General features: G+C 37.2%; 1 protein-coding gene across 5 annotated transcripts in view; it reads right to left on the bottom strand.

Moving 5' to 3' along the window:
* Nucleotides 1-391: 391 nt before the first annotated feature.
* Nucleotides 392-25,554, bottom strand: part of LOC121315421 (collagen alpha-1(XII) chain-like) — a 96,084-nt gene continuing 70,921 nt past the window's right edge. For 3 of the 5 annotated variants that reach the window (XM_041249481.1, XM_041249482.1, XM_041249480.1), the window contains exons 52-66: nucleotides 23,831-23,989; nucleotides 23,503-23,580; nucleotides 21,895-21,981; nucleotides 21,484-21,537; nucleotides 21,080-21,175; nucleotides 20,350-20,403; nucleotides 19,405-19,458; nucleotides 10,479-10,532; nucleotides 9,629-9,700; nucleotides 7,412-7,447; nucleotides 7,237-7,303; nucleotides 6,924-7,112; nucleotides 5,332-5,409; nucleotides 3,926-4,090; nucleotides 392-1,392 (exon numbers count right to left, since the gene is read on the bottom strand). In XM_041249481.1, coding sequence (XP_041105415.1) covers nucleotides 1,220-1,392; nucleotides 3,926-4,090; nucleotides 5,332-5,409; nucleotides 6,924-7,112; nucleotides 7,237-7,303; nucleotides 7,412-7,447; nucleotides 9,629-9,700; nucleotides 10,479-10,532; nucleotides 19,405-19,458; nucleotides 20,350-20,403; nucleotides 21,080-21,175; nucleotides 21,484-21,537; nucleotides 21,895-21,981; nucleotides 23,503-23,580; nucleotides 23,831-23,989 — 1,416 coding nt within the window. In that variant the 3' untranslated portion in view covers nucleotides 392-1,219. Of the gene's footprint in view, nucleotides 1,393-1,625; nucleotides 2,552-3,925; nucleotides 4,091-5,331; nucleotides 5,410-6,923; nucleotides 7,113-7,236; nucleotides 7,304-7,411; nucleotides 7,448-9,628; nucleotides 9,701-10,478; nucleotides 10,533-19,404; nucleotides 19,459-20,349; nucleotides 20,404-21,079; nucleotides 21,176-21,483; nucleotides 21,538-21,894; nucleotides 21,982-23,502; nucleotides 23,581-23,830; nucleotides 23,990-25,554 lie in introns of those variants that run through there. The other 2 variants (XM_041249484.1, XM_041249483.1) reach the window with 2 other exon arrangements.

Here is a 25,554-nt window from a genome sequence, read left to right on the forward strand (position 1 = left end):
GCTAGCTGAATCTGTATTGTTTTATATAATGTTGCTCCTGTCTCTCCTACATATTTTATTTTGTTCCATTTTTGGCAAAATATACCATAAACAGTGTTGGTAGTTTTGCATGCTGGGACAAAAATGTGTTTGTGTGTGTGTGTGTATATATATATGTGTGTGTGTGTGTGTGTGTGTGTGTGGTGTTGTTGTTGTTATAACATGTTAGTATAACAATAGCTGACTGTTATAAAATGATTATAGTTGTATTATTAACATTTATAACAGATGTTTACATAAAGGTTTACAAAATATTGCAAATCCCCACTTAACCTATGTGTTAACAGCAAAGAAATGGGGCTGTAGAAGAGAAATCAATCCAGCACCATACCCTAGTAAATAAAAGGTACACAGATTGTACATTTTCAGTAGTTTTATTGAAAAATGCCTCTTTTGTTTCAGAAATAAATAAGAAAATAAGGCTGTGAAATTCACAATTTGCAGTTTAAACATGAAAGCCGCATTTCTATATCAATAGTCTTGCAAACAAATTCCAACTGCATTGAATACCTAGAAAACAAAATAAACAAAAAAAAAAACCTATAATCTGATTTAAAAAAAAAAAAATCCCATAGTAAATATACAACACAAGCATGCAATTCCACATTTGGTAAAATCGGCTGTGAGTTACTATAATAACACTGTTAAATGTTTAGTCTACAATAACCAAATGGAAGCCGTGTTTAACTACTGTATTGTGAGTTTTGTGAGTGTTTTTTTTAGGAAGATCTTGTAAGAAATATCCTCCTTATAAAGACAATTAAAGAGGCAAAATATATAATGGCAATACAATGACAAACAATGGTTTTACGAGAAGACATGTGGGGTGGAATAAAGATGCCCTAGGGCATGTGAAAAATGAAAGCTGCACCCAGGCTATTTATTGTAGGTTACCATCATGCACCGGGGTTATTCAATGCTACATTTGATGAGTGCACAAACTTAACCACGGAATGAAGTTATATTACAAGCACAGAAAATAAAGGGGGCAGACTGCTGATAGTAAGCACACATTTTCAAAGAAATTGAATTATTATTATTATTTGCTATATTCACACATGCATAAATGTCAACTGCTAGGTAAACCAAACACATTGCTTGTGGTGAAGTATGCGACTTTGATAACATTTTCATATGTGAAAATAGCAAATCGTTTAACAAGAAAATCCATCCTCTTTGGCTACAGCGTTTTCTTCGCAGATTGCTTTCTTGACAGTGATCTCTTTCCACGCTGGTTTCGTGAATAGCCTGGTGACTGTATTTCTGTTTCCTCCTCCTCCTCCTCCTCCTCCTCTGTTATTGGTACTACGTAGGTTTCTGGCTCAGGTTGGTAAGGTCCTGGCTGGTAAGATTCTGCTTGGAAATATTTGTCCGATTGAACTTAATGATCATATGCAGTCTTTGATTCCACATGCACACAGACTTTTTGAACATTGTACATAATAATACAGCCACAGACATTATTGTTATGACATTATTAACATTGATATTAGCCAATAACTAGTTAGTTCCATGAAGGGTTAAAAAATGTGTCAGAAAAAGAGCAAATAAATTGGCCTTGTAAACATCTTTTTTTTTTTGGGGGGGGGGGGGGGGGGGGTAATATTTTGCTTTTATGTTAATGCCTTGCAATTTATAGTACAAACAGCTCTAAACTGGCATTAAAGGGTTCAGGAATGCATATAAATATATTATTAACTAAACAATTATTATTTTAAACCTTTTAAACCTAGATACTTACTAAACTTGTTAGTTAGATAAAATGACGTGCCAGACTACAAACAAAAATGTCTAGTGGAATACAAGTGGTTTAGTTGTAGAAATGAAAGCTGGGGTCAAGTACACATTTCTATCAACAGCCTTGCTATACATTGTGGTTTCTGGTGCTTCTGTATTCCTTGCAGCTTACTGAAGTACAGATAAATAACTGGGGAAATACTTTCAGCATTTACATACAAGTACAATCGGCACCTGCTTTAATTTAGACCTGAGCAGATAGGCTGTGTAAATTCATTAAGGGGTTATTAAATAGGCATACAGCAAGCAGCAGGCTACAATGCAAAAGCTATTTGAAAGATGTTAACTGATTCTAGTGAACATGACTCCAATAGAATCGTTTACAAAGCACAATTAGTTTATTTACAGATTGTGCTCCTTCATTACCATGTTAACTTGGTTTCTTGGCAGTACCTTCACACTGTTAGTAGTTTTACAAGCCCCGCTACTGAAAGAAGCCTCTTTGTTTGTTTGTTTATTTATTTGTTTAATTGGTTCAAGATGCAAACAGGCTCACTAGGAAGCCATCGCTGGTGTCTGTCAGATTTAGAAGCTGAAAAGTGTTGTTAGTACAAGAGTCCTCTCCTTTATGATGGCCAACAATGTTCATTAATCATATCCATGGTGAATATCCTTATAGGCTCATAAGCACGTGAGCAAATATCTCAGAAACAGGATTTTCAGGAATTCAAACTGCAAGCAGCACAGGCGACTTAGAAAATGGGTTATGCCGAACCTGAAACAGGTTAAAGAGGATGTTAGTTTTCTCTGGAAAAAAAAAAGGTATTTTTTTTCTTTTTTTTTAAATAAAAAATGAGATGAGAAAAAAGATGGACCAAAACGAGTTATTACATACTAATATACAGCACTTACTTGAATGTTTTCTTATGCTAGGCTTTTGTTTAAATGTTTAAACTTCATGCAGCATAATTAAGAGAACTTCCTATAACTGCACAACTGGAAAAGTGATGGCTGATGATTATCTGTAATATACAGCTCTGGTCAAATGTTTAGCATAACCTCAAATTTTAGTATTGAGACATGATTAAAATAAAAAATAAACTATGTGAACATAATTTAGATATTTTATTTAACATGTAATCAAAGAAACTACTAAATTATATTGCAAAAGTCTAGATACTAGAAAACAGTTCATGTTAAATTTAAAAATATGTTGTCAGTTTTTCGTTAAGTATGGAAAACTACAGAGCGGTACGTAATTAAATATATTAACGTAACATTATTCAGCAGATTTCAGTCAACTTTATTTAGCAAAATTAGTTAATTCTATATAAGGTGATACAAAACGTAGCTGTACAGTGACTAAAGAATTTAATCATAAATGCCCCTTTACCATTTGTGCTTATCCCTTAATAGGTGTGAAATGTAACATTTTCTTTACTTAAAAAGTCTCTAAATGCAATGAAACTGCTATAGCCTTAAGGAGATGTCTACTTAAACTGCTATCACACTAAGGAGATGTCTAATGAAACTGCTATAGCACTAAGGAGATGTCTACTTAAACTGCTATCACACTAAGATGTCTAATGAAACTGCTATAGCACTAAGGAGATGTCTGACGAAACTGCTATAGCACTAAGGAGATGTCTAATGAAACTGCTATAGCACTAAGGAGATGTCTAATGAAACTGCTATAGCACTAAGGAGATGTCTAATGAAACTGCTATAGCACTAAGGAGATGTCTAATGAAACGGCTATCACACTAAGATGTCTAATGAAACTGCTATCACACTAAGATGTCTGATGAAACTGCTATAGCACTAAGGATATGTGTGATGAAACTGCTATAGCACTAAGGAGATGTCTAATGAAACTGCTATAGCACTAAGGAGATGTCTAATGAAACTGCTATAGCACTAAGGAGATGTCTAATGAAACTGCTATAGCACTAAGGAGATCTCTAATGAAACAGCTATCACACTAAGATGTCTAATGAAACTGCTATCACACTAAGATGTCTGATGAAACTGCTATAGCACTAAGGATATGTGTGATGAAACTGCTATAGCACTAAGATGTCTAATGAAACTGCTACAGCACTAAGGAGATGTCTAATGAAACTGCTACAGCACTAAGATGTCACCCTACCTGGGAATCCATTGTAAGGAATGCCCACACACTGCGAGGAGTCACAGTATCCAGGTGGACCCGGAGGGCCCCTGATCCCAGGTATTCCTTGCCGACCAGAAGGACCTGGAGGACCAGTGGAGCCCTGAGAACCTGGAGGGCCAATTGTAGATTCTCCTCGCTGGCCTAGGTTTATTAAAATAAATAAATAAATGAATAAATAGTAATAACCAACTGACATTCTTCTCAAATCCCGGGAATATTTAGACTGATCAATAAAGAAAAAGAAAGTGAGCTCTGTTGCGTTACTGGCACTTTTTTCCTTTCCATCTAGACGATGTAAGCCTACTACAGAATCTTTCAATTCTTCTAAGCTCCCCACATGTGTTGTCAATGAAGTCATGAGAGGAAGCCCAATGTACAATATTGTGATTAGCCTCTGAACAGCCTCTGACTCATCATCACTTGCTTCTTTACTGGTAGGCAATTTTCGACCCTTTATTCACAGAACCAAATTTGGCAGCGTTTGACCCATGCTACAGACATCAATGAATTGCATGTTTTGTTTTTTTTTCCACTCCCTACAGTATGTTATAGGAAGTCCCCATGGAACCCAATGCAACAGTCAAGCGCACTGTATTACAATTACATTGCATGACTATATTAGACTTGCTACCCTACACCTCCTGGGTGGATGAAGTCATGCTTGTGTTGGAACACGCTGTATTATAGTTTACAGAAATATTAAGCCTTTCCTATTTGGGGGTTAAAAACCATGTCATGTTTATTATAGCCACTGTGATTAACATAAAAAGCCATGCTAAAATTGGTAACTTGAAGACACAGGGAGACAAAGATAAGCTTTCTGCCAGCACATGAGTAAGTTAATGGAAGCTAATTAGATGACAGTATGAGCCAAAGAAGGGCAGGAAGATTGTAATGGTGAGTCATAGTGATTATTTACTGTTCTGATAAAAGCAGGAATCTGGAAACCAAATTCACTGTTGGCTGTTCCCAGTTTCTATATACTGCTGGCAGAAAAGCAAGCCAAAATTGACTATTACATTCCATGTTGTCTGGAGTTAGTGTACAGGAAGGGGAAGAAGAAAGGTTAGAGTAATTTATGCAGCAAATGTGAAATAAATAGAAAAGGTAACCATACGACCCCCCCCCCCCCCCCCCCCCCCCCCAAAGAAAAACAACACAGATATCAGACATGACTACCACATGGGACCAATCCAATGGGTCCTCACAAACTGCTTGTGAAAGCCCTAACAGTGCCAGGTAAGAGTCGGAAAAAACGCAAAACGGCAAGAAGAAAAAATGCCTACGAGCACAAACAAATCTGCTTTGGAGAGGAAACTCTGAATTACTGAACATGCTTGGCTTTCGCCATGAAGTTTGACAGAATAAACTATAACACGTACCAGGTGGTCCGGGTAAACCCCTCTCTCCTTTTGATCCAATTCCTGGGTTTCCCCTTTCACCCTTTTCTCCTGGAATTCCTATTACGTGTACATTAAACCCAAAAAAAGAAGCAATGGTTAGAATTACAGAAAAGTGCCTTGTAAATCATGATTTGAAACCAAAGAGCCAAGCACTAGACATCCCTCGTAACCCTTTGAAAAACTTTACAATATGCAACTTTACCACAAATCTAGAAACTAAATGACTGGAACATGGATAATAAATTCCAGAAGTCACATGAAGAAGCACAAACACAGCAAACACGTGACTTTGGAAAAGCATGGATTGGTTACTGAGAAGCATGACAGCTCAGTCCTCATTAAGCAACGGATGTATTTCCAATGCCTCGCAGTTTGATGGATGTCTCTGTGTTCCACTTGACTTCTTAAAGTAGATTGCAGGGACATAGTGCAAGTGCAGCACTGAAAAACCCAGAACAAATCAGTACATTACATTTATTTGTCCGTTAAAAAAATACATACATACATACATAATCAGATCCATGATTACCATAATGTGTCTGTGTGTCTTTTACATAGGAACATTGAAACGAAATATCCCATTAGGTAAAATGTTGGGGGTTGTTTTATTTTGCTAGCTCTGTGCTTTATTTTCAGGCTGCCATAATTCTGTGTTCCAACTGGAAAGCTACAAAACAACTGCTGTTAAAAATAGTACAGAACAAAATGAGATTGTATTCATGGGAACTTCAGCTCTTCCGTTGCTTTGGTATTGTACATTACACAGATGAGCCAAAATAATCAGGATGGAAGGGAATCCATCATTATATGCCTCATCACAAAAGTATTAAGGCAGCCCTAGCAATTCAATTCCCACAGTATTTACTAATTTCTAGGCATCCGTAAATATAGACCTGCAAAAAAGCAGTAAGCATTGCTCATGTATTATAAAGTACCTTGAATAAATGTATGGTACTGCTTAAATGACAAGTTTAAATTGAACTGCCTGACACATTTCTCATTTACAAATAAAATGATATATCATTTTAAAGTTGCTGTAATAACTTATAAGGCCCTTCATGCATTAGGGCCATCCTATCTCCGAGAACTACTAACTCTGTATGTTCCTAGTCCTTCTTTGAGATCAGCTAGAGCAGATCTTTTTGCAGTTGTGTTCCTTGGTTGTGGAACTCTATTTCAATTACCATTAGGCAGGCTGAAACACTGGTTTCTTTTAAAGCTAAATTGAAAACATACTTTTTTTTTAAATGTACTTTTAAATAATTGGTTATAACTGGAGTGTACTGTATGCATGAGCTATTTTGTTTTGTTTTTAGATTTATACAGCGCTCTGGGATGCCTTGGCATGAAGGGTGCTACATAAAAATAAATGTGTTATTATGCACTGGACTTGCCTGACCTAAGCACTACATTACTGGATCCTCAGCTAATTAACTATCCTTGCACTATTGCATGTCATTGTAGATATAACCTGTTGTAATCCTAGTTCATATTGCCAAAAGCCAATCTTGCCTGTTGCTCAGCAGTTAGTGTGGCTTGGTTCCACGGCTCTCTGGGTGTCTCATACGTACCTCTCTCTCCTGGAGGCCCGGGTACTCCAGGGGGCCCTGGGAAGCCGGAACGGCCAGCTTGGCCCTGCTCTCCTCGGGGCCCCTGGCTGCCTGAGGGACCAGGGGGGCCAGGGGGACCAGGATTGTTGCGGTTTGAATAATAACCGTTGGGAATTTGGTTTAGCATTGTGTTAAACCGGTTCATCTGGCCTAAAATTCAAAATCAAGATGAATGTATTATTTAAAGGCGAGATGAAGTGAAGCCATTGCAAAAGATGTATTTAACACAATTTGGTACAAAAGGAAATATTGCGCCTTAAATCATTAAATTTACCGTTCATCAGTTGTTCACAAACTTGTCTGGCAATTGATCTCATCATGTTTTGGGATGCAAAGTCTCCCTAAGAAAAACATTAAATATATTGTATTATATGGAGCTATAGAAATCCTTAGCTATTTAGTTTTTTTTTTTTTTTTTAATGAACTGAATTTTACACAGTATCACTCACCCTCTCCCCCTTTTCTCCTTTCATACCAACTGGACCCTAAAATAAAGAAAAAATAGTAAACTCAACATCTGATGGCTGATAACGTTACTGTATCCACATGATATGTACTGCTAACATTCACTGATATCTGTACAATATTATATCCAAAGATGAGAAGTGTATAAAACGTAGGTGTTGGTGGATTTGCAGATTCTGTAGAAAAGGTTCTACTGTGGGTAAGGATCTATCCTTATTGGCTAAACCCTTGAATTAATAGAGATGGAAGCACACAGCAGAAACCCATGATGCAGGCTACTGGCAGATGAAAGTAAATGAAGATACAAAACAAAACAAAAAAATCTGCGTTATTCCACAATTAAAATAAAAAGCTAATATTGAGCCCTCCTGGTCAGATTATAAGATACACAAACAGTACTATTGAATGACAGTTATTTTTTTATAAGAAGTATTTATTGGTGCACTTTCAAATTTGTAGGAAGTTAAAAGCTCACCAGAGCGCCATCCATCAATAATATAAACAAACGTACTATTTTACTTTAAAACATTCCAAATACAGCTGTGTATTAACAATAGAAAACAAAAAATAGTATTTATATTACTTCATCTCGAGTTAACCTTTGTCAACTGGATGGTTTTTGCCAAACTCATTGACCCAATCTTTCAGGGTGATTTTTATCGTTTTCAGCATCTTTAAAGAGCTTGTTGAGTAGTAAAGACAACCTGAAGTAAACTACAGGTCTGTTTCAGCATCAATGTGACGTGAGTGTGTCTCATTCACCAGAAGCAGTTTTATTGAACAAGTATGTTTACTAAATATAAAGCACTATTGCCTGTGTTGATGATATATGATAAGTGTATTGACTTGGTTATAAACAACCAAAAAAAAGCCTTGCATGTTTTTTGCAAGTGTAAAATTTAAAATTCTCCGTCAGCATAGAAAATCTGTCTTTTTCCTCGTTATTCTGCAGCAAATGGATTCCTAGGATCCCTGGTAATCAGTACTGTATACTGTACATTGTCTATGCTGCACATGGTTAGGTTATATTTCTAATTCAAAATGAAACATTATTTACTTCAGAAAGTTTTAACTCATGTTATATAACAGGTGTTTTAGTCTGTTTTGAATGAATAAAGTTTATTTGTCCCTGTAGGAACATTCCATACATGCAAAATAATTTCAATATTTTATTATAGATTATTATTTCTTCTTTTATGACATTAATATGGTTTGATAACTTATTCTATCTTTCAGGGCAATGGTTGACCTCTGTTCCCATTGTACTTTTTGCTTTAAAACTCGGAAGATAAAAGATTAAATCCTTTCACAGTGGTTAGGGTTAGGGATACATTGTACTTTTTGCTTTGAAACACAGAAGACATAAAGATGAAATCATGTCACAGTGGTTCAGTATACATGGCTGGAAGAACATCTACAAAGCCCAGAAACATAGGGATAGGATTTTGTGTCTCACAAAAACTGTTCTTTTAAAAATATGTTTTTATTGGTTAAATGAAAAGTGTTGACAGTTAATGTTGGCATTAAGCAGGTTTGCTTTACCGGCAGCAAACAAATTAAATGCATCCTCCTGTAATGCAACACAGCTATCTCAAAGTTACCACTGTTCAGTATGACTATCTATATTTATTCACTTTAGTTCACTTTAAGAAATATAATTCAGTTGATGGACAATGATTATTCACCTCTACATTGTATGGAGCATTTGATCTGGAATACAACCGAAGGTCAGCGTCAGGTGAATAACGGGAAAATGGGTGTCAATAGTATAGAGTTGTGGAGGGAATGTTTTGACCTTGAAGTCTTATTGGTAAGTGGTGAATGAGAAATTGGGAGGGACCCAAAGCCATATCCTGTATCATTTACAACTAGGATGGAGCCAAAGCAATACCCTATATAACTTACAACTGGGATGGAGCTAAAGCAATACCCTATATCATTTACAACTGGGATGGACCCAAAGCAATATCCTGTATCATTTACAACTGGGGTGGAGCCAAAGCAATACCCTATATAATTTGCAACTGGGATGGAGCCAAAGCAATACCCTAAAATATTTACAACTAGGATGGAGTCAAAGCAATACCTTGCATAACTTACAACTGGGGTGACTGCTGTCAACACCTAGGTTATTCTCCATGAAAATCCTGCCCAGGATTTGACCTCAACTCCTTGCCTTGCCACTAAACCACAGTACTTACTAGTTGTCCCATATCTCCTTGCTTTCCTGGTTTTCCAGTAGATCCTGGCATTCCATGAGCTCCTGGTGGACCCTACAGAATTGGACACAAATCATGGATTTGGAGGTTTACAAAAAAAAAAAAAGAGTGACATATTGCAGGTGCACAGGCCCTGTTCCTTGGTTTGGTATCCACTTTATTTGAATCCTTTGAAGCTGCTTTTCCCCACTATACTGACCTGTCAGTGAAACAAATGCTTACCAAATGCATTAAAAAATGTTTGTCTTTGTGGTTAACAGCCAACCTGGAAAGACCATAACAAACAGCATGCTTATGATAGTTAGTAAAATCTCTAACTGTTAAAACCTGAGGCCTTTTAAGTTTCCAATATACATTCATCAAGGAGCTCACTTTGAAGACCCTAAACTCCACACCATCAAAGCTCAATAAAATACTGGACGGGATTAGATTTCACCTATTTATATACTTACATTTGAAATCTGTGGTTCTCAATGGAGACGCCAACTGCACTTTACATTACAATGACTGTTTCTGACTTGTCATTTGAAGTTTAAGTAGGAACATTACCTTATATTTTTAGAGGAAGCGTCAACTGTACACATTGCAAAGCCGGCAATGGGATTCCATTTGCAGACCTTGGGCTTTGAAGTCAGCAACTCTACTAGTGAGCTCAATAAATGACTCTGTCAATTCATATGCTTATTAGTCCTTTTCATATCATACATACAGTATAGTTTTACTGCCACCACTCCTGTGAAAAATGGTATGTAGCTGTCTTAAAAGTGCTGTTATTAATAAAGCTCCTGAGCAAGACCAAAAAATTACAAAAACTAGGTTTTGTTTTTTTTACCATTGGGCCTGGTGGGCCTCTTGGTCCGGATGGTCCTTCCTTTCCTGGTGGTCCCTGCATGATAGACAGAATTAATACATAGTTTAAAGACTCAACAACATCTTTACAATGCATGTTCATTGCAATTTATTCCCATTAGCTATGTAAACAACAGCACACAAATGACAGATCATTTACTAGGAAGAGCTATATTATATTCCCCATTAGCTATGTAAACAACAGCACACAAATGACAGATCATTTACTAGGAACAGCTATATTATATTCCCCATTAGCTATGTAAACAACAACACACAAATGACAGATCATTTACTAGGAACAGCTATATTATATTCCCATTAGCAATGTAAACAACAACACACAAATAACAGATCATTTACTGGGAACAGATATATGATATTCCCATTAGCTATGCAAACAACAATGCACAAATAACAGACCATTTACTGGGAAAAGATATATGATATTCCCATTAGCTATGCAAACAACAACGCACAAATAACAGATCATTTACTGGGAACAGATATATGATATTCCCATTAGCTATGCAAACAACAATGCACAAATAACAGACCATTTACTGGGAAAAGATATATGATATTCCCATTAGCTATGTAAACAACAACGCACAAATAACAGATCATTTACTGGGAACAGATATATGATATTTCAAACTTGCAAGCTTCAGCTTTAGATGGTTCCAACGATCATTAATTAAAAAAATAATTCTTGCTTTTCCCTGATGTCAAGCCAAATAAAAGCAACATTTTCCAAACTCATTTTTCACTTTGATTTTTCTGTGTATAGCATCTTTTCATTCATATAATATATTAAATACTGTATTTGTTTTGTTTGTTTGTTTTATGAAAGTATTTGTATGGAACGTTGCAGATTGGGTTTCGTTTAATAAAAAACGTTCCCCACAAGTAATTAAGAGCTTTTCTACAGTGGCTCTCAAAAGTATTCACCCCCCTTGGACTTTTCCACATTTTATTGTGTTACAACATGGAATCAAAATGGATTTAATTATGAGTTTTTGCCACTGATAAACACAAAAAAGTCCATAATGTCAAAGTGAAAAATAAAATCTACAAATTATTCTAAATTAATTACAAATACAAAACAAAAAATAAGTGATTGCATAAGTATTCACCCCCTTTGCTATGACACACCTAAATAAGCTCTGGTGCAACCAATTGTCTTTAGAAGTCACATAATTAGTTGAATGGAGTCCACCTGTGTCCAATTAAGGTGTTTCACATGATTTCAGGTTAAATACACCTGTCTCTGGGAGGTCCCACAGTTAGTTAGTACATTTCCTAACAAAAACTACATCATGAAGACGAAGGAACATTCAAAGCAAATCTGGAATAAGGTTCTTCAAAAGCACCTATCAGGGGTAGGATATAAGAACAGTTCCAAGGCAGTTTTATATAACCCCCTGGAGCACAGTAAAGTCCATTATTAAGAAATGGAGAGAATATGGCACAACTGTGAATCTGTCTAGCACAGGCCGTCCTCATCCCGGTGAGAAGGGCACTAGTCAGAGAGGACACCAAGAGGCCTATGGCAACTCTAAAGGAGTTACAGTCTTCTACGGCTGAGCTTAGAGACATTGTGCATATGGCAACAATAGCCTGGATGCTTCACAAAACTGGCCTTTATGGGAGAGTGGCAAAAAGAAAGCCATTATTGAAACAAACTCACATCAGATCTCGGCTAGTGTTTGCCAGAAGACCCTGAGACCAAGTGAAAGAAGATTCTATGGTCTGATGAAACCAAAATAGGGGTTTTTATCCTCAATGCTAAGTGCTATGTTTGGCACAAGCCTAACACCGCACATCATCCTGAGAACATCATCCCTACTGTGAAGCATGGTGGTGGCAGCATCATGCCATGGGGATGCTTCTCTGCGTCAAGGCCTGGAAAGCTTGTGAAGATAGAGGGCAAAAAGGATGCAGCATAGTACAGAGAAATCCTTGAGGAAAACCTGCTGAAGTCTGCAAGAGACCTGGGACTTGGGAGAAGAGTCATCTTCCAGCAGGACAATGACCCCAAACTTACAGCAAAAGCCACACTGGGTGGCTTAAAAACAAAAAGGTCAATGTCCTGGAGTAGCCCAGTCAAAGCCCGAACTTCAATCCAATTGAGAATATGTGGAAAGAGTTGAAAATTGCTGTTCACCAAAGGTCCCCATCCAACTTGATGGAGCTTGAGCAATTTTGCAAAGAAGAATGGGCAAAAATTGCAGTTTCCAGATGTGCAAAGCTGGTAGAGGCTTATCCAAATAGACTCCTGGCTGTAATTGCTGCCAAAGGTGCCTCTACCAAATATTGACTCAAGGGGCTGAATACTTATGCAATCAATTATTTTCTGTTTTGTATTTGTAATTAATTTAGAACAATTTGTAGATTTTATTTTTCACTTCAACATTATGAACTTTTTTTGTGTTGATCAGTGGCAAAAACTCCTGATTAAATCCATTTTGATTCCATGTTGTAACACAACAAAATGTGGAAAAGTCCAAGGGGGGTGAATAGTTTTGAGAGCCACTGTAAATATGACATCAGTTAGATGGATGATCATTTAGAGCAATTCTGCCTGTTTTGAAAGTTACATATAAGAATGTATTATCCTTTGGAAAATATGCTTGTAGGTGTTAGATTAGTGTCTTTGATACTAGATAAGATTTCTGTAAACATACATATTTAATACTGTAAAGATGACTACTACAAAAACGGTTTCAATATTAAATACATGAAATACTGTAATTTTGTAATTTGTAAAGGCTTTAAAGGACATGGGAGTTAAAGAACAAATCAGTCTGTAGTGTTGATTTTGGCATTTTCAAGCTGTCATTATGCTTATTTCGTTATTAAATAATAGATTTACGAAATTATGTTGATTTACAAAATAATGTTAATAATGTTAACCATTTCTTTTGTTAGCATGGGAATTTAAAAGGAAATCAATGTTAATTGTCATAATTTATCAGGAGTTAATCTGCACTTGGAAAAGAAGGGTTTTAATTAATGAAAAAGTATCTTGAAACAGTATTTAAGTTCTTTGGTGTTAAAAAAAAAGTTGAATAAACAAACTACAGTATGGATTTGCTGGGAGTGGCAGCAGTTGCAGCAGCAGCAAATTTAATTTTATAGCTTGAGAGCGAGTCTGAGATTAACTTACCCCGGCTGCAATACTGACGATACAGATAGAGGGTGTGAGGACCAGGATTAATTTCGTAGATTTACCAGATGACGATCTAAGACAGTGGTACTCAACTCTGGCCCTCAAGAACCAATCCAGTCCAGGTGTTTACTAGAAGCAGGTTCTAATGTATTTAACTGAAGCTGCTAAGAGGTCATTTAGGACCTGGTTTGAATAAAGACTAGGACTGGAATGAATCTTGAGGGCCAGAATTGAGTACCACTGGATTAAAAACTCGATTACGTCTGTATAGGGCAATTTGTCGACCTCTGTCAGACTGCAGGAGGACCTTGAATTGCCTATGAAAAGGGTCTGTGCCGTACCCCCGCATGTGAAGGTGTTGGCTTGGCAGCATTGTTCTTCCATGTCTCTGGGTCATTTCAAAGGGTCACGGGTAACTTGATAAAGAGGGTTAATGATTACATCAGTATCCCACTTAATCAGGAGCAGCTGCACAATATTAAAAGGGAGTCTAGTAATGGGAGCACTCAAATCACCGCAGCACCATGCATATGTGAACAGGAAGGGTTCCAACATTCACTAAACATTCAGGTGATTACTAATACATCCTATAACATCTGGAAGGTATATACAAATTTCACTGGCTTCTCTAATGACCCTTACATTTTGATACAATCTGCTGTGCTTAATTATTTCAGAGACCCAGTACAACCAAATTGAGTATTTTAGCTGGTCAGTATTTTAAGACGATCTAGATAACTTAATATTTGTAGTTATGAAAATATTTGAGCCTTTTCTATACTTGTGGTAATGAATGAGATGTATTCACTTGTTTTAACCATATGTAACCTCATGGAACATTAGTTGTGTTTCTAAAATGACATACCATTATTTGCAGCTGGGGTAATGTTACTACCAAGAAATTATGAATGCAACTGTAGCCTCTCTGAACTCTGGATAAGTACAGAGCTGACATACGTGAGCTGACCTCTACTGTAGATTGCATCTGAATTATACAAATAAAAACCTAAGAGTAAATAAACAAATCTTGCTATAGAAAATGGCATACTATTACAATAAAGTTTCCTTATAGGTGGTTTGCAATGCGTCCTCACTAGGGAGTTCTATCGTAATTTTAAAATCTTAATGAAAATAGACAATGTTACATACATGGTATACATGCGAAATAACTAACAACTACAAATACAAATGGCACTTCAGTTATTTATTTACAGCCTGCAATCGTACATAATAAAATACAGACACAAACAGATGTCAACATAAGAAAATACATTCCAACCAAGCCAATATATATATGTGTGTGTGTGTGTGTATATATATACACAGTACTGTGCAAAAGTTTTAGGCAGGTGTGAAAAAATGCTGTAAAGTAAGAATGCTTTCAAAAATAGACATGTTTATAGATTATATTTATCAATTAACACAATGCAAAGTGATGGAACAGAAGAAAAATCTACATCAAATCAATATTTGGTGTGACCACCCTTTGTCTTCAAAACAGCATCAATTCTTCTAGGTACACTTGCACACAGTTTTTGAAGGAACTCGGCAGGTAGGTTGGCCCAAACATCTTGGAGAACTAACCACAGTTCTTCTGTGGATTTAGGCAGCCTCAGTTGCTTCTCTCTCTTCATGTAATCCCAGACAGACTCGATGATGTTGAGATCAGGGCCCTGTGGGGGCCATACCATCACTTCAAGGACTCCTTGTTCTTCTTTACGCTGAAGATATTTCTTGATGACTTTCGCTGTATGTTTGGGGTCGTTGTCATGCTGCAGAATAAATTTGGGGCCAATCAGATGCCTCCCTGATGGTATTGCAAGATGGATAAGTATCTGCCTGTACTTCTCAGCATTGAGGAGATCATTAATTCTGACCAAATCCCCAACTCCATTTGTAGAAATGCAGCTCCAAATTTGCAAGGAACCTCCACCATGCTTCACTGTTGCCTGCAGACACTCATTCGTGTACCGCTCTCAAGCCCTTCAGCGAACAAACTGCCTTCTGCTACAGCCAAATATTTCAAATTTTGACTTATCAGTCCAGAGCACCTGCTGCCATTTTTCTGCACCCCAGTTCCTGTGTTTTCGTGCATAGTTGAGTCACTTGGCCTTGTTTCCACGTCGGAGGTATGGCTTTTTGGTCGCAAGTCTTCCATGAAGGCCACTTCTGACCAGACTTCTCCGGACAGTAGATGGGTGTACCAGGGTTCCACTGTTTTCTGCCAATTCTGAGCTGATGGCATTGCTGGACATCTTCCGATTGCGAAGGGAATTAAGCATGATGTGTCTTTCATCTGCTGCAGTAAGTTTCCTTGGCCGACCACTGCGTCTACGGTCCTCAACGTTGCCTGTTTCTTTGTGCTTCTTCAAAAGAGCTTGGACAGCACATCTGGAAACCCCTGTCTGCCTTGAAATTTCTGCCTGGGAGAGACCTTGCTGATGCAGTATAACTACCTTGTGTCTTGTTGCTGTGCTCAGTCTTGCCATGCTGTATGACTTTTGACAGTAAACTGTCTTCAGCAACCTCACCTTGTTAGCTGAGTTTGGCTGTTCCTCACCCAGTTTTATTCCTCCTACACAGCTGTTTCTGTTTCAGTTAATGATTGTGTTTCAACCTACATATTGAATTGATGATCATTAGCACCTGTTTGGTATAATTGTTTAATCATACACCTGACTATATGCCTACAAAATCCCTGACTTTGTGCAAGTGTACCTAGAAGAATTGATGCTGTTTTGAAGGCAAAGGGTGGTCACACCAAATATGGATTTGATTTAGATTTTTCTTCTGTTCACTCACTTTGCATTTAGTTAATTGATAAATATAATCTATTAACATGTCTATTTTTGAAAGCATTCTTACTTTACAGCATTTTTTCACACCTGCCTAAAACTTTTGCACAGTACTGTATATATATATATATATATATATATATATATATATATATATATATATATATATATATATATATATATATACACACACACACACACACACAGCCTTAAAAAAGTATTCAGACCCCTGACCAATTCTCTCATATTACTGAATTACAAATGGTACACTGAAATTTCGTTCTGTTCGATATTTTTTTTTAAAACACTTAAACTCAAAATCAGTTTTTGTAAGGTGACATTGGCTTTATGCTGGGAAATATTTTTAAGAAAGATAAAAAACTGAAATATCTTGCTTGCATATGTATTCAACCCCCACACATTAATATTTGGTAGAGCCACCTTTCGCTGCAATAACAGCTTTAAGTCTTTTGGGGTAAGTATGTACCAGCTTTGCACACAGTGTCGGAGTGATTTTGGCCCATTCATCTTGGCAGATTTGCTCCAGGTTGTTCAGGTTGGTTGGATATTGCCACAGATTCTCAATGGGATTGAGATCAGGACTTTGACTGGGCCACTGTAGGATGTTCACCTTTTTGTTCTTGAACCACTCCAGTATTGCTTTGGCCTTGTGCTTGGGATCATTGTCCTGCTGAAAGGTGAATTTCCTCCCAAGCTTCAGTTTTTTAGTGGACTGAAGCAGATTCTCTTGCAGTATTTTCCTGTATTTTGCTCCATCCATTCTTCCTTTAATTGTAACAAGATGCCCAGTCCCTGCCGATGAGAAGCATCCCCACAGCATGATGCTGCCACCACCATACTTCACTGTAAGGATGGTGTGTCTTGAGGCATGGGCAGTGTTAGGTTTGCGCCACACATAGCGCTTTGAGTTTTGGCCAAATAGCTCTATTTTGGTCTCATCTGACCACAAAACCTTTTCCCACATTGCAGCTGGGTCACTCTCATGCTTTCTGGCAAACTCCAGACGTGCTTTCAGATGGTACTTTTTGAGTAACGGCTTCTTTCTTGCCACCCTCCCATACAGGCCAGTGTTATGCAGAGCTCGATATGGTTGACTGGTGCACCGTTACTCCACTCCCAGCCACTGAACTCTGTAACTCCTTCAAAGTTATTGTTGGCCTGTCTGTGGCTTCTTTCACAAGTCTCTTTCTTGTCTGAGCGCTGAGTTTTGAGGGATGGCCTTTTCTTGACAGTGCCTGGGTGGTGTGATGCAGCTTCCACTTCCTGATTATTGATCCAACTGTGCTACTGGAAAACACATTTGTATTACTTTCTATCTAACTTCTGTAGAATGCTCTTTGGTCTTCATTTTCCTTCAGATTCACAGCCTTACCAATGATCCTTCAACAGTGGGGTTTTTATCCAGAAAATGTGACAGCAACTTTAATGGTTCACAGGTGGAGGCCAATGGTAAGGTAATTGTGTCCTCGTTAGGGCAATTTCTTTCATTGGTGCAAACTGGGAGCTGCCACAGCACAGGGGTTGAATATTTATGCAAGCAAGATATTTCAGTTTTCTATTTTTATTAAAAATATTTCCCAACATAAAACCAATGTCACCTTACAATAATTGATATTGAGTTTCAGTGTTTAAAAATAAAATATCAAACAGAACGAAATTTCATTGTACCATTTGTAATTCTGTAATATGAGAGAATTGGTCACATATATATATATATATATATATATATATATATATATATATATATATATATATATATATATATATATATATATATATATATAAACCAAAAAAAAGATTCACATTAAAAGAGTTGTACATAATAAGTGGTGGTAAAATATCCCTCCAAATGAGGATAAATGACTAGTGGGGTTTAAGTTGTTTTTTTTTTAAATCAGTGCCGCTCGATTTCCGATGGACATCATCAAAAAGACATAAAGCACAGGTCTCTAGTCGTTTTTTCTCTGGAAAAGCAGAGAAAACCTTTCAATGGCCGAGTGTGACTGATATGAGCCGAATGAAGCCGAAAAAATGGCATATCTCATAGCCCCATCCACTACAGAGATAACACAGACAAAGAAAGGAGACAGCTGCTTCCTCATCCAGCACTCAAAGAATATGACAGACATTTGCAGAGCTTTTTGAAATGCTATAGTAATAAAATAATGACTTGGATCACATTATTGAGGAGTTTGGTGATAAAGTGAGTGATCAAGAGAGGATTTATCAGTATGCACGTCTATATGTGAAAAATACAGCGAACAAAGGATGGGGCTTATTAACAAATTCTGTTTGAAAATCATGTGCTACTAAAGCTGTATCCTTTATCACTACATCGATACAATAATGCTGATGTTTGGAAATCCGCCCATCATGTCATAATAACATACTGTTCATCATAACAGTATATTAAGTGTAAGTGTCCTGCCAGCTCAATCAATGTTATGGTAAGACCAGCACTTTCTAGTTATGTCCAATGTATATCCCTTTTAAATTTCTATAGATTACAACTCACTGGCAATTCTGGTTAAATCAGGAAATACCACTAAAAGCAGTCACATATGCAAATGAGGCGTTGTGCTGGATATCTCAACATGCAGTGAGGTAGCCTAGTCTTACAGTACTCTTACAATGTATTTGTAGACTACTGTTACACATTCTTTCCAATGTTATAATGTGGAAATGTGGAATCTGTCTGGAATTTGCTGGCAGTGGTAGTGCTCACATACTGGAGGGGTCTGGATTTAGTATCTAAACATCAGCAGAGGTTAAGACTGACCCCCTGAAATGTATAAACCCACTCTATCGCTGACTCCTCCAGCTTCTTAATAAATCACCCAGATGGAAAGAAACACACCAGAATAAATAATATAAAGATCAGCTGCTGAAATAGACACCACAAAGAAGGAAATGCAACTTACCCGTTCACCTGCTGGTCCAACTGGGCCTCGTGGACCAGTCTGCCCTGGAGTCCCCTGGGAAAGCAAAGAAGAAGCAGCTTTGCAACCAAGACAAACCAAGCAGCTCCAATATCGTGACACATCTCTTCGTGACCAGCTTTAGGAACATCCTTACTGTACCACCCGTTCACAGCACCCTATCGTTAACGCTACTCCATGCCTGCATGTGTTTTCTTCATATTAAAACAACATTTACCGTTTTTTTTAGTTTGTCTTTGATGTTTACCAGGATATTAACAAAGCACTTAATGAGTTCTTGATCCATTTTATTGCCGTTTACAAACCTATTTTGCTTACTTGTCTGATCATTAACTCGATGACGATAAAGAGAAAATGCACGACAGCCTAGCCTATATTTTTTAATGAAACTCTATAAAAAGAGGCAATTGCCTCTTGATTAAATAAGACTACAAAATGTCTTGCAACCGGCATGGAAGACATTAATATCTACAGTACCCCATCAGAATGCTCCTGCTGTAGGCATGTACTGCACGCACTGATTCATAATAAATGAAATGTGTCTTATTGCGAGAGCTTTCAACTATTATAACACAATTATAAGAATCTGCCAGCAAACCTGAAGTGCTATTCAATTATACAACACTGTTTTGATCAATTTGTAAATTTTCATTCACATGAGCTAGAATAGTAATAACAATTGCATTGATTCTACCCTTTGTAAAACTGAGGAGGCTTGTCAATGGCCCCCTCTCACCACTAACCGACTATTTAATCCCCAGAGTTTGCCTTCTTCTTTGTCTCTTCTTTGCTATGGAGGTTTGACCCCAAGACCAAACTACCGGAAGCGAGTGTGTCTAATAAAATCGTGATCTGGTGTGTGATTCACTGTATGGGTTACCCTTTGTTTTCTTTACAACCAAGTTATAGATTAAAAGAAGCACTTACTGTACGGCCAGGCAAGCCTGTGTCACCTGGATCACCTTTTAATCCTTGCCGACCCTGAGGAAATAAAAAAGTAATTATACAAACGTGTCCATTGTGCAAAGATTAGGTTCTTAACAAAATATAACAAATATAACTAATTATTTTTCAGTTCTGTTATTCTCTGACATAACAGAAAACACAAAACATAAATGTCACATATCAGGAGAAAGGTCAAGTAAGGTAAGTAGTCAGATGTAATAAAGAAGAGATCTTACAGGTTTCCATTCTTACCTTCGCACCGTACATCATCGACAAAGGTTTTTTTTGTTTTTTTTTCCCCATTAGACAGCAAAAAATGGCATTATGGACTGCATTGTACATCATTTAGCATTTGGTATCATTTCAGGGTAAAGGCAGCAAGGTGGAAACATTGTCTTTAGATGCAAGTAATTGTATAATATATGGTAGGAGGACAGCTTCCATGTACAGTAGTTTTCTAACTGCCAACACCTCATACTGCTGTAATTAGATCTGCATTTAAATACTTAAGCCACACATAAGATCTTCAAATTACAAAAGCTGGGTATATAACATTTCTAAATGTATGTTTACGGATAACTAATGTTAAATGAGTTTTAGATCATTGGGTGCAAAGGCAACCTAGCCCATATGCAAACACCTTTCAGGGAATCCCAATATGCACAATAAGAATATTTATGGGTCCATATAGCCTGTATATTGGAAGACCTACTGGCTCTCCTGGAATAGACAGCCCATTGGGTCCTTGTGGGCCTGGAAGTCCTTGTGGTCCTGGTGGGCCTGATTCACCCCGGGGACCCATTGGACCCTACAGAAAACCACAAATAAACCAAAGGTCACATTTCACACAAGAACATCTTCCGAAGAAGCACATCTTCTGCCATTTCACCTTACAGCACAGTGCCACACAGAGGGTATTAGGAAGGTCTTATGCAATGTCTTTCGTAGCCTGCTGTTTTAAACTGTAGTATAACATAAAATTTAACTTTTGAGACACACTTTTTAGGATGTCAAGAGATGTTAGTATATGAAGGCATGACACATATATTAGTGTATGACATGAACTATTTTAATGAAATACAGAGCTTTATCTTATCAATACAATAGAGTACTTACAGCTGGGCCACTTTCACCTCTTTCACCTCGAGGACCTTTGCTACCAGGACCACCCTGGGAAAGAGATGACATTAGAGTAATGAACAGAAACTTTGAACAATCAAACCTGACTGCCATGACACAGTTTCAAAGAATTACCTACAAGAAAACAATCATGCCAAACTAAACCTGTTCATGATTAAAAGCTTTACCCAAGTATACAAAGTTCATTAACTTTTTACTTAACATTTATTTTTAGAAAATAAATAAGAATACTGTCTCAAGGTGATTCCCATATTGCATATGGAGGTGCCCTTATTAAATACTTACCATATAACGTATATTTAAGGATTAGCCTCTGTTAACCTGAGGTAAACTACAGGTAATACAGAAATAACATATAATAACTCCACTTATATTTAACTCCCTTACCGATGGTCCGGGGGGGCCCTGTGGACCCACACTATCCTGTGCACATGTGCATGCATGTGGAAGGGCCGGGCACTTTGCCTCATCTCTCTGGAAACATACAAAGAAAAATAACTAGTTACAATGCTCCACAACAATAATAACTGATCTACGGATATCAAGTTAAGTCCTGTCAGTTTTTCAATTTCAAAAACTTATTTCTTTGGGGAACCCAACCCAGTTCAGACAGTTTGAAGCCAATGCCAGGGGTGTTTCCACATTTACCAACAGTAGGGTAATCAACTGCTGGATGTGTGTCAAGTCATTGAGTCATGTTGTCTTAGGTATTGGTATTTTAGGAATTGCTCATCTGGACTTGCCACAGACCTTCCTAAAGAGGTTTTACTGAAACACCATGCAGTGAACCAGCAATTGCTCAGTTTGCCCTTGAAGACAATGCCGGTGTCCATGTCTTTATGATGTGAATGACATTTTTTGTGGTGCCAAAACTGAGCTTGTGTTCAAGAGAAGACTAAAAAAAGGTAGATACAGCTCCTAATAGCATTTGTATCACCAGGGTTTACTTGAAGTTGGATAGCATTTGAAGCAGGAGCCTGGTAAAGGCTTTCACACTGTCAGAATGGACAATGCATGAAAAGCCTACTAATACTGGCAGGTACAGGAGGCAGGAGGCAACACCATGGGAATCTGCCAAAACTGAAGACTGGTGCCCTGGATACCAGGTGGTGATACACTCTCAGTCCATGTCCTGGTCTATTCAGACACAAAAGTACAGAGATAGAAGGAGATCCCAGTGCTCAGCAATGCTGGTTTTGATACAGCAGCTGTTTGGAGTAATCCAGTTACTCTGTCAGGTATCTGTATGTAAAAGCATCTCGGAGTCTATAGTAATACATCATATAAAGAAAATAAAAACTATCTAATCATATATTCATAATTTTCTTTTAGCCAGATACAGCAGTCACACAGATGGAAAGCAAATGAAAACATAAACGCCCGTTGTTGAATAGTTTATAGGTATTTAACAATGGTTACTACTTACTCACATCACTTACATATGTTGTTTAAGGCCTCAAACAAAAGTACATCGAACTAGGAGACTACTATAAATACAGTCCCTTTTTTGTGACTTCCAAGCTGATGTACATTTAAATAACGTGCTTGATCTTGAACACCATACCTTTTTATGATGTGTTTAATCATTTCGTGTAGTGCTAAGTGTTGCTGAAAGCTTGAATGATAGGAGCAATCAACATTCTCAGAACACCTAGTTTCTCTTGCAGTTCCTTGTTCCAGTGTGTGATGCAGATAATATCTCCTTGGCTACTTAATTAGTCTTATCATAACACTATATTAACACAACATAATTTACTGTTCAGTCCTTGGTTAACTTATTATATCATATACAGCACTAACAAAATCTGATTGTTCTGGATTGTTACGGCAGCATCACCTGTATATTGCACATACACAACACTTAGAAAGTTATTTTAGAGAAGCATTAGTTGAACTCTAGTCATGTGGATAGACTGCTAAGCTAATTGTATGGCTGGCTATCAAAAGGTGCAAAATGTAAAATTTTTGTAAGCTTTTCATTGCTGCTCTTCTTACCATAGCAGGGAGGTCACAACATCTATCTCTGCTAGACCAGCCTGTGCTGCAAACGATATCAAACATCTGAAGCTGGAACTGCAAAAACAAAATGGAAGTGGATGAAACAGGGGTATCTGACTCAGTATAGGCATTCAATTCAAATGTCTTGCAAGAATGCGAGAAAAGGTAAAGCAAATATAAAGCCATGAACTTACTTTACTTGTGATTGTGCTGTAGCGATCTCGGCACTCCAGTGAGTCGATGGCTAAAACCTGTTCTAAGAACACTATTATTCTCTATCTTCTTTTTTCTTTTTCAATATAAAATGAATGTGGTTTTTACTCACTGTTGCTGATTCCCCTTTTGAAGCTCTTGACTTCCTCATTTTGCCAAGCACTTGAAAGCCGTCCACAGTAATGTTGCTGGCTTCTTTAATCTCCTTCTCTGTGAACTCCTGACAGTCCACATTAATCTTTACAGCTTTTGGGGTCACTACAATATGAATCTGCAAAGAACAGAAAATTACCATCAACGCTATTCGAAAAAACACAACACAACATAAACATTTACTTCATCATACTAACAAGATGATTCGCTATGTCCTCCTTACAACAGCCAGCTGACTTAGCCATCCAAACTTTCAGTCATGTCTGTGTCACAGGCAGCAGGAACTAACACATAGGAATAAAATACAGGCTACCTAATATACCTAGTAACACTTAACATTAAGTGTCTCTCATTATTGTGTATGTACATTGTAGTTAGTAAATACATGTGTATTTACACATAATTACAATGTTATTATACAGTTACAATGCACTTAATGTGTACATTGTTGCCCTAACCATTGCCCATATATCATGCAACAAGATTTACACATTTAGGGGTAGGTGTTCTAAAGTGTTGGTTTGTGACAGTAGTCACAAAGCAGTTGCAAACGAGTCAGCAGTCTTGGGTGAAATGCACTAAACAAGCACAATGCTATTTGTAATTTTCTAGGGAACGCTTTGCAGCAGCAGTTTCTGTTTGCGGCTCAAGCGTAGATGAATATGTAATTATGGGCGTTCCTGCATACATTTGCAAAAAGGGGGCAGAGATGTGCAAATGAGGGTTCTCAGATATTATAATGAGATTTACTAAAGCTGCAGGCTTAAGAACTTTTGGAAGTATGTTTCAAACAGTTGCAATTGTTGCTGGCATTTCTCAGTCCGCTTTTTTTCTCGTACGTTGCCAGTTGTGCTCAATGCATTTTTAAGGCGAACAGCCAAATACCTATTTTTCCCTAAAAGCAAGGTGTATTTATAAGCCTTGAAAACACATTTCTATGACATTTCTGGTTTTCCCAACGTGTTGGGAGCAATAGACTGCACACATGTGCTGTTAACCCCTCCAGCTCATTCTGAACATCTGTATAGGAATAAGAAACACACCTATTCTATTAATGTGCAGGTGGTTTGTAATTGTGCACAATTTAACACTGCACCCCTGACTAACTTAAATACAAACTGACAGTATAGACTTGGCTTATAGGCTATTCGTGATAATACACATTAGTACTATAATACAAAATGTATTTCTGGTCCTTTGAAATTCGTATTAACGAGAATTGACTGTCCTCCTGTAAGTATCAGAACTTGTCACTGTGGCACCATGAGCTATTTTGTATTAATGGTCCAGGCCAATTTATTAATAATAATAATAATAATAATAATAATAATAATAATAATAATAATAATAATAATAATAATAATAATAATAACCATGTGAAAATCATTTAGTTTCAATTTAAAATAATATTTTATTTGCATTGTACAACACTAATTGAGTGGTTCTTCAAACGGTTTCTTCTTAAAATACATTTGAGAGGTACTCAAGTATCACAAGGAAACTGACAAATTGGATGACCAGATCCAACCAGTCAGTAAATCTTAAACCCTGTTTTGTGCACATTGCTGTAAAAACAGGTATGTTAGCATAATTGTTTTTTATTTGAGGGACACATATGTCCCTTGTACCTCAACAGAAGGACTGGGTTATCTATTTGAAAGAGTTGCAATTGGGTATTCTTTT

The sequence above is a fragment of the Polyodon spathula genome, chromosome 5 (assembly GCF_017654505.1).
Source record: "Polyodon spathula isolate WHYD16114869_AA chromosome 5, ASM1765450v1, whole genome shotgun sequence".
In the NCBI taxonomy this organism is placed as follows: Eukaryota; Metazoa; Chordata; class Actinopteri; order Acipenseriformes; family Polyodontidae; genus Polyodon; species Polyodon spathula.